This window comes from Lissotriton vulgaris, chromosome 1_1 (assembly GCF_964263255.1).
Source record: "Lissotriton vulgaris chromosome 1_1, aLisVul1.2, whole genome shotgun sequence".
In the NCBI taxonomy this organism is placed as follows: Eukaryota; Metazoa; Chordata; class Amphibia; order Caudata; family Salamandridae; genus Lissotriton; species Lissotriton vulgaris.
The window spans coordinates 1319403023-1319417394 of NC_141685.1; the positions used below are offsets into that span (position 1 = coordinate 1319403023).

The 14372-nt window shown below is 47.5% G+C and overlaps 1 protein-coding gene across 2 annotated transcripts in view; it reads right to left on the reverse strand.

Annotated features, from left to right (window-relative positions):
- SMAGP (small cell adhesion glycoprotein) overlaps positions 1-14372 on the reverse strand; it is a 264474-nt gene that overhangs the window by 22769 nt on the left and 227333 nt on the right. For both annotated transcript variants that reach the window (XM_086965879.1, XM_086965868.1), the window contains exons 2-3: positions 11900-11975; positions 10645-10725 (exon numbers count right to left, since the gene is read on the reverse strand). In XM_086965879.1, the coding sequence (XP_086822005.1) occupies positions 10645-10725; positions 11900-11918 (100 nt within the window). In that variant the 5' untranslated portion in view covers positions 11919-11975. The remainder of the gene's footprint in view (positions 1-10644; positions 10726-11899; positions 11976-14372) is intronic.

The window sequence follows — 14372 nt, forward strand, 5'->3', positions numbered from 1 at the left end:
ACGATCGTGAGGAACTTCGTGTGAAATCTCCGAGGGAAGGTGCACTCCGCTTCATCGATCCTGTTGTCGAAATAAGTGGCCCGAAGACTTTTCCCGCGAAGATTCCCGCCTCCGGACGGCTGCGACGGACTGCTGCCCTGACTGTAGACCTGTTTTGGCGCCTGGCGTAGACCTTGGTATAGCGAGACGATTGACGGGCCTTCCTGGAGACGCCATCGATTTTTGAGTTAAGTATTTGTGGGTCGCCCCCATAGTTCTTGGTTGTTGACACTTTAGCGAGTGTTTTTGTTGTTAGCGCTGTGTGAGTGTTTTTGTCGGTGACACTTTGCTAGCGTACTTTGTTGTGTTGTTTGACGACTGCAGCCGCCAAAAACCGAGGGTTTTGTTCTTTGCTGGGACTTGGTAAATCCCGTAACCCTTGAAGTTTGTGAAACTCGGCTAGTGTGCAAGATGCCTGGTCGCAGTACTTTGTTCAGTTGTTTTAGACCTTGTGGTGCGGATTCCCGACTGGAGGACTCGTGTCCGATACCTCCGGTTGGGACTCCTACTTATGACTTGTATAGCAAACATGGGCTAGGCCCGATTACCTTTAATGATTATTGGATTAAATATACAAAGAAAGACGGCGACCTTCGTTGGCCACCTCACGGTAGCTTCGAGGCGTCGATCTTAGATAATCTAGAAATGAAGTTGTTCGAACGTAAATCAAGGCCGGCCATGTTTGATGCCTTTCGGTTGTGGCGCAAAGAAGCCCGACAGAAAGAGATCAGACAGAATAAACGTAGTCAGCGAGATAATGTTGCTACCATAGTGAAGAAAGCAGAGCAATTTCAGCGAGATAAGGAGGTTAAGGATAAGGAAGTGTTTGACCGATTACAGCGTATGACTGTAGATAAATGTTACCCCGCTTTACCAACGGAGTCGGAAAAGAAGGAAGAGCCAGTTGAGGATACCTTAATGTCTTATCTTATGAAGTCACCGCCTCCGTACGTACAGGGTACCGCAGTTCCTGTGGTCCCTGCCGTACCTGTTCTTCCACCTATTGTTCCTCCGCCTGTTCCTCAACCTGCACCTGTTCTTCCGACTGTTCCTGCTCCTTTGTCTGTTGCTATTCCTACTGCTCCTCCGCTTCCACATACTCCTGCTCCCGCTACTGCCCCTGTTTTGTTAACCCCTGTCGTTGCTACTGTCTCTACTCCTTCTCTTGTTAGTCCTGTGTCGTATCTCTCTCCCTCTACTCGTAATCGTAATTCCCCCCTTGCGGCTAGCTTCTTTCAGTCGCTCGGACCTGTTCATGGGTCTGCTGGTTCCGATGGTCCTCAGAGACGTAGTCAGCTTCCTGGAAACAGAGAACGTGTTGCGCTGTATAATATGGCGATGGGTTGGATGGTAAACCCTCTTAGAAATCCACCCCGTGTTGTCCTCGAAACGTTTTGTCAATTTAATATACCAACCCAGAGATACGTGTTTGATGAAATGTGCAAGTTCCTTCATGATCAGATAGCGGCCGATGCGCCTGACGAGGTGCTGACCGCCCTGTCCGAGCTTCGACTTCAGTTCGCAACTGGACTGATAGTAGATACTAACGTCCGACGTGCTATTGAACGGTTACTATCTTTCCGTCCCGCTCCAATACCTCATGCATTGTTTGTCGAGGATATTGAAAACCAACCAGACGAGTCTGGCCAATATCCTATGCGTGAAGTTCCGCCGGTTTGGGTACCGGCTGATCCTAATGCTAATCCTGCGACAGCGGCGCATTTCCAGAGAGTGTGGATACATCTCCCATGGAAACGTTCGGAAGTGCTACAGGTGAAACAATCTTTGCCCGATCCTCGCAAAAATCCTACTGGGTATTACAAGGAATTATCGCAGCTCGTAGATGCTACGGTAATGAATCTTGCCGATATCGACATGTTGTTTGGCAACGTCGTACCGCAACCGGTATGGGCTAAGATTCGCCAGCAAGATCACGCAAATGAATTAGGCGGTGATTGGGCTGCCATTATAGCGGCAGATGCTGGACAAGTGGCTGCTACTAAACCCGACCAATTGATTACTGCTCTTCCTCAGCGAATAATAACATTAATGAAGACTCTTATGCCAGCTATGAGGGTAAATTGGGACAAATTGTCAGCTTGCAAACAAAAGAAAGACGAGAGTGTTTCCGACTTCTTTACGAGGTTTGAGGAAGCATTCATTGACCACAGTGGACAGGATATGGGTACTGAGGGTGGACAAAGGTTGTTTGTGGATAAATTTGTGTCGAACTTATTGCCCGACTTGAGCAATAAATTAAAGAATTCAGAGAGTGCATGGGCCGTTTCTACCTCAGCTCAGATATTGGCTACGGCACAATATTATGAGAATAGGGAGAAAGAGGAGAATGACCGTGCTGACAAAAAGACGAAAGAACTGAAAACTAAAGTGTTGTTGCAACAAGCGTATCCGCCGCGTTCTAATCAGAATGCGCCCCAACAGAATAGATCGCAGTCGCAATCGAATCGATCGCAGCCGCGTAATGACTCCTCCTCCCAAAGATCCTCGTTAGGGTACAATCAATGTGCTTATTGTAGACAGGAAGGACACATTAAATTCAACTGCCCTGTTTTAAATGAACGTAATAGTGGTAATTCGTCTAAAGGAGGCCGTGGTGGTTCACAGCAGACATCACGTGGTAGAGGTCGTGGTGCTCAGAACGATCGCTCAGATAATTCATCCACTTCTAATAATTGTTTCGATCAACGTGGATCATCGCAAGGACGATCTGCGCAGTATAATGTAGACGATTATTACGTCGATCAGGGAACTGACGACAGTAATTACTAGGACAGCCAAAGACAAGGAGAGGGAGTGGTATCAGTTCCGGTTGATCAGAGAGGGCCTTACGTCGCAGTTGCTACATCGGGCGTCGTTGAGCCTTTTCTGTTGGACACTGGTGCAGCGAAAAGTTCTATCATGTATTCGAAACTCCCTGGCGCACCTTTGTCTGGCTTAACAAATGTTTCCGTTGGATTCTCTGGCGCCCCTGTTAGCAATCCAGTTTCGCGCCCCTTGCCCCTTCAAATTGGGCCACGTGAGCTAGAAGCTCCGTTGATTTTGACTACTGGTTGTGGTGAAAATCTTTTGGGTCTGGATTTGCTTAAACGTTTGTACGCAACTTTGTATTGTTCTCCTGCGGGTGTAAAGCTTACGTTAGGAGAGAGGGTAGTCTCTCCCATGTATTTGTCCCTCGATAAGCTCCCACCGGAATTGAGTTCTCTTCCTGCGTCTTTGTGGGCGACGGGTCCAAATGACGTGGGCCTGCTTGATATCTCCCCTTATGTTGTTCAGTTGAAATCTAATGTACGGTTGCCACGTATTCCCCAATATAGTATCTCCCTTGATGGTGAACGAGCATTGTTGGCGATCATCTATGATTTGATCGAGAAAGACGTTATTGAAGAGACTCGGGGAAACGTGTGCAACAGCCCTGTGCTGCCCATTCTTAAACGTACTGATCCTTCAAAACCGCCTGTTTATCGCTTTGTTATCGATTTACGGGAGGTAAATAAAATTGTGGTTCCTCAATTTCCTGTTGTGCCTGACATCACGGCGCTACTGACTCTGATTCCAGCTTCTGCATCATGGTTTTCGGTGATTGACTTGAAAAATGCGTTTTTCAGCATCCCGATTGCCGAAGAGAGCAGGGACCTTTTCGGTTTCTCTCTCGGTGGACGTAGCTTCCGGTTCAAACGCGCTCCTCAGGGCTACTGTGAAAGTCCATCTATTTACAGTCAAGCCTTGAAGGGTCAACTGGATGCATTTAGGTTGCCGGTTGGCGCGGCTTTGATCCAATACGTCGATGACTTATTGGTGGCTGCTGATACTCAGGACATTTGCAAAATTGCTACGGTGTCGTTGCTGCAACATCTCTGTGAGTTAAATCACAAGGTGTCACCTTCTAAACTCCAATATTGTTGTCAAGAAGTAACCTATCTAGGTCACTTATTGTCAAAGGAGGGAAGTAGATTGACCCCAGAGAGAATTGCAGCGATTGCGCGAATGGCTGTGCCAAAAACCCAAAGAGATGTGCGTGCCTTCCTAGGTATCACGTCGTACTGCAGGCAATGGATTCCTAATTTTTCATTGCTAGCGAAACCATTGGTGGCTCTTACGTGCAAGGATGTTTCAACTCCTTTACCATGGACGGAAGAATGTCAGAAAAGTTTTTCTGAACTGCGTGATTCATTGTGTTCGGCTCCTGTGTTAGGTACCCCTGACTACGGTAAGCCGTTCACGTTATATGTTCACGAGAGGGAAGGTTGTGCTTTGAGTGTTTTAACGCAACCTTTTGGTGGTAAGCAACGTCCATGTGCATATTTTTCCTCGACCTTGGACCCAGTAGCTAGAGCATTGCCGAGTTGTTTACGAGCAACAGCGGCAGCTGCGGTCTCCATCCGACAATCAGCAGGATTGGTCATGGATAATATGCTTACGGTGATGGTTCCGCATGCAGTCGATACTCTTTTGAATCGAACGAAAACTCAGCACTTGACGAGTGCGAGGTTGTCTGGGTACGAATTGACGCTCTTGGCAAGCCACATTCAGATAAAACGTTGTAACGTTCTGAACCCGGCAACTTTGTTACCAATTAGCACAGAGTCAGATGAAGTAGCAGAACATGACTGCTACTTGAGGACTGAAGAGGAAACGAAAGGTCGAGTGGACCTTAAAAACACCCCTTTGGAAGATCCGGATGGCACTTTGTATGTGGATGGGTCATGTTTTAAGTTGCCGAATGGCGATGTAACTACTGCTTATGCTGTTGTAACATTGAATACTGTTGTTGAGACTGCAAGGTTGAATCAGAATTCTGCCCAAGCTGCGGAGCTGATTGCTCTCACTAGAGCATGTGTGTTGGCGAAAGGGAAACGTGTGAATGTCTTTACTGACAGTCAATACGCTTTTGGTGTAGCGCATAGTTTTGGACGATTGTGGCGAGAGAGAGGTTTCTTGACGTCGCACGGTACGAAGATACAGCATGGCCAGCTTGTGAACGATCTTTTGGATGCATTGACTTTGCCTACGCAAGTTGCGATTGTTAAGTGTAATGCGCATCGTAAAGTGACGGATGATGTTGGTCGTGGTAATGCGTTTGCGGACGAGACTGCTAAGGAGACTGCCCGGAACCTTAGCACTCGAATGTATGTGACGAGTTCGGTTAGGTGGCCTACAGAATCGAGTATGTGTGAAGACACTATCGAGAGTGTGAAAGCAATTCAGAATGAGGCCACCGAGACTGAAAAGAAGAAGTGGAAAGAAAGTACGGGAAAGTTGGATGCGAATGGTTGTTGGATTGATTTGTCGGATCAGAAAAGATGGATGTTGCCTGATGCGTATGTGCTGGCCGTTGTGACAATGGCACATGGGTTAGCACATATTAGCGCGAAAGGTATTTGCAAGTTGCTGGCTGCTGTGTGGAAGAATGATGGCATTACGAAATGTGCTGAACGTCTGGTGAAGAGTTGTATGGTGTGTATAATGTACAATCCTGGCAAAGGAACCCCAACTCCCCCTGGCAGTTTTGCTCCTCCTTCGTATCCCTTTGAGGTGATTCAATTGGACTTCATCCATATGGAGCGATGCAATAACCTGAAATACGTTTTAGTTGTGGTTTGCGCATTCTCCCGATGGATCGAGGCCTATCCCCTCAAAGACAATACTGCTTTGTCTACTGCGAAAATCCTACTGAAGGAATATTTTCCTCGGTATGGAATGCCTAGAGTCGTGTGGTCAGATAACGGAAGTGAGTTTGTTGGAAGTGTGATGAAGAGTGTGTGTAAGGGCCTTGGAATTAATCAGAAATTCCATAGCGCCAATCATCCTCAGTCAGCTGGATTGGTTGAAGGGTACAACGGCACCCTTAAACTAAAGTTAGCGAAGATTCAGGCTACGACTGGTCTTTCGTGGCCTGACGCTTTGCCTTTAGCATTACTGTCAACTAGGGCGACTGTACACTCCCGAGTAGGGCTTAGCCCCTATGAAATAGTGTTCGGCCGTCCTGCGAATGTGTGGGGGGTTCCTAGGCCAGGAATGTTTTCTGATCTTGAGTATCCAATGTTGATTGACTATTTACATGACTTGACTGCTAAACTGAGGTTAATTCACCAACAGGTTTACGACGCATTGCCGACGCAGACGGAGGGTCCAGGCCACCAGCTCCAGCCCGGAGACTGGGTGGTAACACGAAACTTTTCACGCAAGAATAATCTGGACCCGAGGTTCACTGGACCCTACCAGGTGCTCCTGGCCACGAGGACTGCCGTTCGTCTTGAGGGGCGTAAAAACTGGGTGCATGCCACCCATACTAAGCGAGTCCCTATCCCTTTGCCGGCAGACCCGTGGGTAAGGAAAGGCATTGCGTCAACAGAAACAGAAACATTGCCGGCGTTTGTGCCTTTCAGCGACGCACAGCCTGTTGAAGAATCCTCAGCGCAGCAGAAAGCCACTGTTGAAAAATTGTTAGCAAAAGACTCAAGACCAGAACAATCAACTGATCAGCAGGACGCTGTCCCTTCGACGGACCCTTTGTTCGACGAGCAGACACGTCCCGGGAAACACCGATATTCTTTGCGATCTCGCACTAAGGACAAATAAAATTTTTCTTGCTTTGCTGAAATTGACAACTGCATTATCCCCGTTTCCCGTGATCAGTTTTGAACTTTCGTATCACTGTAATTATTTGTGTACATATAGATATTGAGCTTCCTCCCTTGTATCTTTTTACTTCCACAGCCGAGAGACTTTGTGCTTGTATATACATATTGTGTATTGAAGGCCGTAGGGCCGCGCGCGTACTTCCTTCTGGATAGTAGGTCTTGACGCTAGGTTAAAGGCCGTCGGTTCCTAGGAACTCCTAGGGATTGACTATTGCTGCACAGAACGAAGTGCGTCAAGAAACGTTACGGACGGTCGTAGGGAATGGCATTCTCGAAGCTGAATGATTTGGAGGGAGCTCAAGTCCATAGATTCAAGCTGCAGCAACTCAGTCGTACCAAATGCTTCATATTCCAATTGTTTGTATTGTTTTTGACTGCTTCTGCATTATTGGCGGGTGGGGTGTATTACACGATGTCCTACTTCTTACCTGCTACACCTACTCCTACTCCTTACCCTAATCTTACCTCTACTGCTTCTCCCCATTCCTTTCACATGTTACCGGAACACGAGCAGGCTAGACGTGTAGAATTCCGCAACAATTCCTTTATTCAGCTCCTCCATCAGCATCAGTTAGTGGTTAACACTACTAATTGTTGGGTGTGTGGGTTGATGCCACATACTACGGATAAGGGAATTCCATATCTGGTGTTACCGTATAGTTCCCAAGGGTCGGCTCGAGCATTCCAAACGATGTTTCGAAGCGCACTGGGTTTCCACCCCATTCGAGAACCACGTTCCCCCTACTCTGGTCCTACCTCGTACCAAAAACCTTTGTCGATAGCAATAGAGGATTTAGATAGTGAGATCTATGATCCTTCGCTTATTCCCGAAGAAGAGGTACAGGCCTATAAGGTCCTAAGTAGAGGTGAATATAGTGTGTTCACTAGCGAGAAGCAGCTTAAAAGCTCGCCTCCTATATGGGTCGTACCCCACACTGGTAATTTTTGTCTTATGGGTCGTGGCCGAAGATCGCAAGCCCGACTTGGAGCAAGTGCTTGCACTGAAAATTACATTCTGCCGATGTCCTCGTCCCCTGTGTTCCTGGCTGCCAAGGGTACATACTTTATCTGTTATGATCGTGCATACACATGGTTGCCCGCAGACTTCATGGGCTCATGTTTTATTGCAAATCTGTTGCCTCCGACGTTCACTGTAGATGCCGATTATCATAAGACTAGAGTTGTGCGAGGCGTAATTAGTGAAGAGGATACTGCCGGTCAAGAGGCAGGAGACTTTTTCAAGGGTTTCCTCCCGTTTTGGGGACCTATGGTTAATAGTAGGAACCTGAGACAGTTGACTCGAGTGGTAGAATCGACAGCTAATATTACTGCCAGTGCCCTTGGTAATATCACCACAGAACTTCAGGCGGAGAGACTTATGACGTTACAAAACCGTATGGTTTTAGATGTCATTTTAGCAGATCGCGGTGGGGTATGTAAGGTGATCCATTCGAGCTGCTGCATTTTCATTCCAGATAATGCTCCTACTGTCTATCAAGCCATCTCGAGGTTGCATAAGATCTCCGAATCCATACACGTGGATGTAGGGGATTGGACGCTACTTGGATGGTTTTGGGGCCTGATGTCGACTTGGGGTTGGAAAATTCTGATGATCATTGGAGTTGTGGTAGTGTTCCTGTTCACGTGTTGCCTTTGTGTGCAGTGTGGTCCTGCCTTATGTGGCCTCTGTGCTACAACGTGTATGAGACAACCATCTGTTACCAAGGGGACTCGGTTGGACAGAGCTATGCTACAGCAACATCTCGATGGTCTGATGAATATCGAATATGATTCCGACTAGTGCTTGCCTACATGAGGGCAAAAGGAGCGTCTGAGGTTCCGTGACGATTGTAAGTGGTGTTTTCGACTCGCACGAATATAGTCGAGTCTGGTATCTATGAACCGCAAATGACGAGTTTAGTAAGTGTGCGCAGTTTCGCTGTGCTAACTTAAACCGTTCGTTTGTTATGTGGGTTTTTCATCTGTACCCACGGGTTCCATCTTAGATACGGCATCCATTTTGTCTCTTGCCCTCAAGTAGCCAGCGAACGGACGATGTCCGCTTCGCGACCCTGGGACTCCCAAGATATTTGCGGAAGACACATGTTCTTTGTGAGTGTCTTTATGACGAGGGGGTTGCTACTGTAAGGCAGATGGCGCCGCTCGAGGCTCATCTTGCCGCACGGACTTATTGTCTCAGCCGTGCATCTCATTAGGCACGTCCCTTTGATGCCTGTATCTCGTGTTTCCCGATACCTCCCCTTTTACACCCTTTCCGATCTCCCCACTGTCTCCGTCTTCCTCTGCACCTGTCTTTGTTCCTATTTCGATCTGTTTTACTGCTGATTGGAATTTGCTAATGGTGGGAAGATGGTTTTTACAGTTGGGAACCGCCAAATGTTTCCGCACTTATGTTCCGGACCTCGTGTGTTTCAAAGTGACCAAAGTGACCCCTCTGGGGGATAATTGTGGGAACCGGGTTGTAAACTTTTGTGTTCAATGTTATCCTATGGGTAAAAACTGTATAAAAGGAGCGATCCACAGAACCAATTTGAAGCAGTCTCCCCAAGTTGCACGTGTTGTACTTGTCGTGACTTCTGTGTTCCCTGCAGCAAATAAACCTTGAATCTTTGACGCCGAAGGAAGTGTCCCGTGTCTCTGTGACTTGTACGCCGGAGCAGGTTACCCACGAAGGTTTCAGGTGTTGTGCCCTGGCACCGCTGGGTCTTAAAGAACCCAGTCCTTCAATACTTTTCCTGTAGACAATTTATTAGCAACGTTTCATAAACCGGACCCATACATACATCGTCCAGATCTGTCCACACGTGGGAGCGTGTTCTGTACATCATGTGACATCAATGTTTTTTTATAGTTAAAACTATTGGCATTGTAAATGACAAAGCTATTAATTTTGGTATTTTCAAAACCAACAGATAAATATAAAATTTGCCATTTACAATACCAACAGCTCAAACTTTCCTAATGCGAGACCTATTGCATTGCAAATGCTTGTTTTAAATAGTGTCTCGCTTGGTGCGCCTGCTTTACTTCTCACAGGTCCTGAGACGGGTCTCTATTGGGCTCTCCATTTTTGCCCTCAGGGAGAAAAAAAAAAGCTTACTGCTGCAGCAGTACCAACCTTCACTGCTTTGAAAGAGACCCGTTATAGTTCTTTCACAGTCTGTCGCTTCATTCCAGAACTGAGGCATTTTCAATGTTATGTACAGCGAAACCAAAGTTGTTGCTTATTTATCTTATGCAGCTAACAACCATTGGCAAAGCCAATAGTCCAGGCTTGTTCTAGGTGTGATGTTACTTGCTATATTGTTGACAAAGCCAATAGTCCAGGCTTCTTCTAAGTGTGATGTTACTTGTTATATTGTTGACAAAGCCAATAGTCCAGGCTTGTTCTAGGTGTGATGTTACTCGTCATATTATTTATCTGGATACAATGACAGAAGCAGCACATTTTTCGGGCGGGACGCTATGCTAAGTACAGATTGTTTTAGCTTATGTGTTTTAAGCCACATCCTTAATTACATCAGCCACGCCCCTTGAGAGACACCCCCCCTCTGCACCCCTGTTTTGTCATCCCACTTAAAGCCATGGGTACTTCTGTCAGTCCTACTTCTATGTCGCTGACACCTGTCCCGGCTTTTTTTGTTTTGAGAATCTGGTCACCCTATATATAGACAGCAGCCATCTGGAAAAGCCGGCTCAGATCAGACACTCCTGGACTGATGCAGTTTTCCTACCTTATTCTGGTAAGTGGATCTATGCCAATGCTTATTGGCAAAGTCAGGGTGGATCATCAAGTCACTCTAAAAATGTTGGTTGCATGTTTCGGGCTATCCTTCCATTCTTGCGGGCACACTCTTTGTATGGGAAAAGTGCTTTTCTGTGATGAAAGGGGCCAGGACTTTCAGATATTTGAAGCCGTTACCTGCAATAATCGCAGTGTTGATTTCTTCTGGATCTATTGAAGGTACTGTCGTCGGCAGCAACACAGGCGTAGTTAGCTCTTCTACACACCAGAGAACAAAATGAGAAAATAAACGTGAAGTCGAGCACTGGTGAATTAAATATTTTACACAATCCACATTTTACACCTAGGCTGGCCATATTCATTCTGTATCCCTCTGACATGCTTACATAAACACACACTCCCTCTCTTTTCTCTTAGATTATCTCTATCTTTAGCGGTGCTTGTAAAGAGAATATACACGTGCAATTTACTCATCATCCCAGATTACCTCTTTGCTACTAAGAAGTGCTGGTACTCTCTCTTAATAAGTATTACACCTCTGCTGACAAAAGTATGCACTTTCCCTTCAAAACTGAAAAAGTGCGGGTACTCATGCCTGACTGTACCACCCCATTTAACCCCATTTAACTCACTGCTCTTTTGGTTTCTGTTACAAATGTGGAAACTTTGCCCAAATAGTGCAGCAAATGAAAAAAATATTTCAACTGCAATTCTGAAACATTGTTTATTATAATGTAATTTAGACTCCCAGCAGCTGAAGTCCTGAGTGCACCAGTGAAAAAACGTAAGATCCCCGCTTGTACTGGATTAGTTGGGCTCAAAGCCTGGAGACCTTGGATCCCCTCTCATGACCCATCACTGCTGTCGATCAGCAGTACATACACCTGTGAACTATTTTGTCACAGGGTATTTTGAGAAGCATGGTTGCTTCTTTTCACAATATTTATGGGGCCCACCAATGTGTCTGTGCTTGTGGGCAGAAAGAAAAGGGATGTAATTTAGGAATATGGATGGAATACTTGAATCATGTGCAAGCTGAAAAGACAACATTCATCCTTAGTGTTTCAAACCAGATGTCAGCAGCAAATGCTCACATCTCAAAAGAAATCACTTGTTTTAAATAGCCTTAAAAATAAACCAACCACCAGCTAACAGTAGCGAGTTGGTACTTGGATGGCAGCCATTACATTGATGGGCGGATCAAGCACAGTCAGTCGTATGGCAAGCAGTTTCTTTACGATTCAATTCCGTAGTTGGGAAATGTCCACCCATTACAAGCGATCGGCACCCATTGTCTACTTATGTCAGAAAAGAGCAATCCTCTACTTTGTTTGTGGTACTTTGGCTTGTGATGAGTTCTTGAAATACGTACAATTAACCCATTGCCTGCATAATAAACACACTCATTTTTCTTCATGCTCTCCAGACATACCTGCAAGAGAAGCAGCCATGGTTTTTGATGTCCTCACCGGGGCCTCGCTCTCAGGTTTGCTCTTGTTCCAGATGAACTACAAAAGAAATGAAAGAGCAGCAATAAACCCTTGAAGAATTTGCCTTCACCATGTAATATGTAAAAGGGAACAGTCTGGGAACAGCATAAAGTGTGCCTTTGTTATCCAGTCTACAGTAAAAACCTTGGGCAAAAAAAGTTTCCATGTTCAATGGTATGAACAATCATAAGCCAGAAAACTGACATGGCGCTATCCCAGTTTGTTGAATTCTCCCAAGGAACTGGCAAAGTTGAGTTTTACGTTCAGTTATATCAAGAAAGAAATTTGATCTGCCTGTTTGCAGGCACCAAACAACTGCCTGCTTTTGCTTTTGCTTGTCCCCTTTTCTTTGGTTTCTACTGTTTCTAACCAGTGTCTTTGCCTTGTTTAGGTTTAAAGCATTTTTATTAAAACGAAAGAAACATGGGGAAGGGAAGTAGGAGGTCAAGGTTACATACATTACAATGAAAAGGAAAAGAGACATGTTGCAGCAGTTCTGGTCGAAAGGGGGGAGGTCGGTGGTCCAGGAGGGGAAGGGAAGACATCAGCTGTAAGGCAGTAAGGTAGTGCGCACAACCCTCCTATATTCCCCGACCTCCCAACCAAAGCTAAGAGCGAGTAGCTTCCTGCAACACAGCAAAACACAACGCCGTCCCTCCAAGCCCCCCGCCCCCAGAAAAAGGAAAAAGAAGAAAACAATACCCCAACATCCCCGTCCAATAGCCCTTAATAGAAGCATCCGCCCCAAACCGCCTACCCCCAACCCCTAATCCCCCCAGCCCCATCCCTCCTAATCCGCCGGGGCCGCCGGTGGCGTCAGCCTAAGAAGGCGCAGGTACCTCGGACATGTGAGCTCCCGGAATTCTGTGGACAGCAGTGCCAGGAAGGGGTGCCAGAGCTCCTCGAACTGATCTACATTTCCAGCCACTGTAAGCGACATCTTCTCCATCCCCAGTACCTGCCAGAGTCTATGTAGCCAACCAGTGGTGGAGGGGGCAGTGGAGGTGCGCCAGTGGACAAGGATATTTTGGACCGCTGAGCCTAGCGCAATAGCAATCTGCCTACCCCTGCGGGACTTCAGCGGGTACATTAAGTCGTTGGGAAGGCCTAGCAAGACATACGCCGGGAAGCGCGGCAGTTCAATCTCAAAGTGTCTATCCACCTCATCCAAGACCTCTTTCCAGTAAGCAGTCAGTACCGGGCAATCCCAAAGAATGTGCGATAGAGTACCCTCCTGTCCGCAGCCCCGCCAACATCCCTTGTCGGTGAGTTTGTGCATCTCATAGAGCCTCTCCGGGGTGTAATACCAGTAGGTGGATACCTTAGTAAAGGTCTCCGTCAGCCCAGTGTGGTATGCCGAGTGCCTCGCCCGATATGCGATCTTGTCCCACTCCTTGTGGCTCAGGGTCCTGCCCAACTCTCTGTGCCAGCGCTCCCTCCCCGGATTATGGAAATGAAACGTCGGGGGTTGGAGAAATTTATATAGATCGGAAATAAGCTTGGCATCCGAGGTCCGGGTCACTAGCCACCGCTCGTAAGGAGTGATTTGACGGGCTGCGACGTCGCGCACCTGGGGTTGGAGAGCCCAGTGGCGGACCTGCAAGTAGCGCAATCTGTCTACCTCCGTCAGACCAAATTCCCGTCGAAGTTGCTGGAAAGGAAGCACGCCCTCCGGCCCATAAATCTTAAAAAGTGCCCTGCAACCCGCACTCACCCAGTGGGAAAAAGCTCCCGGCTCTAAGCCCGGAGTAAAGTCCGGGTTACCAACTATGGGTGTAAACGGTGATGGGAAGGTAGTTAGCTCGTGGAGCTCGCAAACCGTATCCCACACCCGCAGGGGAACCCGGGTGACAAAGGAGGCGTAGAGGTTAGCCGGGCGATGTGCGCGCCGCAGGAATGGAACCTCCTGAAGGGTACGTCCCGCTACCGCCTGATCCTGAAAGAGCCAGTGCTTGTCAGATTCCCACCTGCTCCATTCCACCAAATATCGGAGTTGCGCCGCCTGAAAATACTTCCGGAGATCCGGGATACCAAGACCCCCCGCCTCCGGAGCAAGCGTGGAGAGAACTCTCTTCATCCGAGGCCTGCGGCCTTGCCACACAAAACGGGAGATGTCAGCCTGCGCTTGCTGTATCCAACCCACAGGGGGCTGGAGAGGTAGAGCGCGAAAAAGGTACAAGATCTGAGGCAGCACCGTCATCTTCACCGCTGCGATACGGCCCAGCCACGAGAGCAGGCCCTTGTTCCATCGGCCGAGTTCCTCCTTAATCTTCTTGCTAAGGGAAGAGTAATTTGCTTTGACCATTTCAGGCAGCGAAGGCGCCAGCAGGATCCCCAGGTATGGCACCGTGGAGGAGGACCACTGCATGGGGAAGAGACGCTGAAGGTCTCTCCTGGTGTCCGCGGCGAGCGACA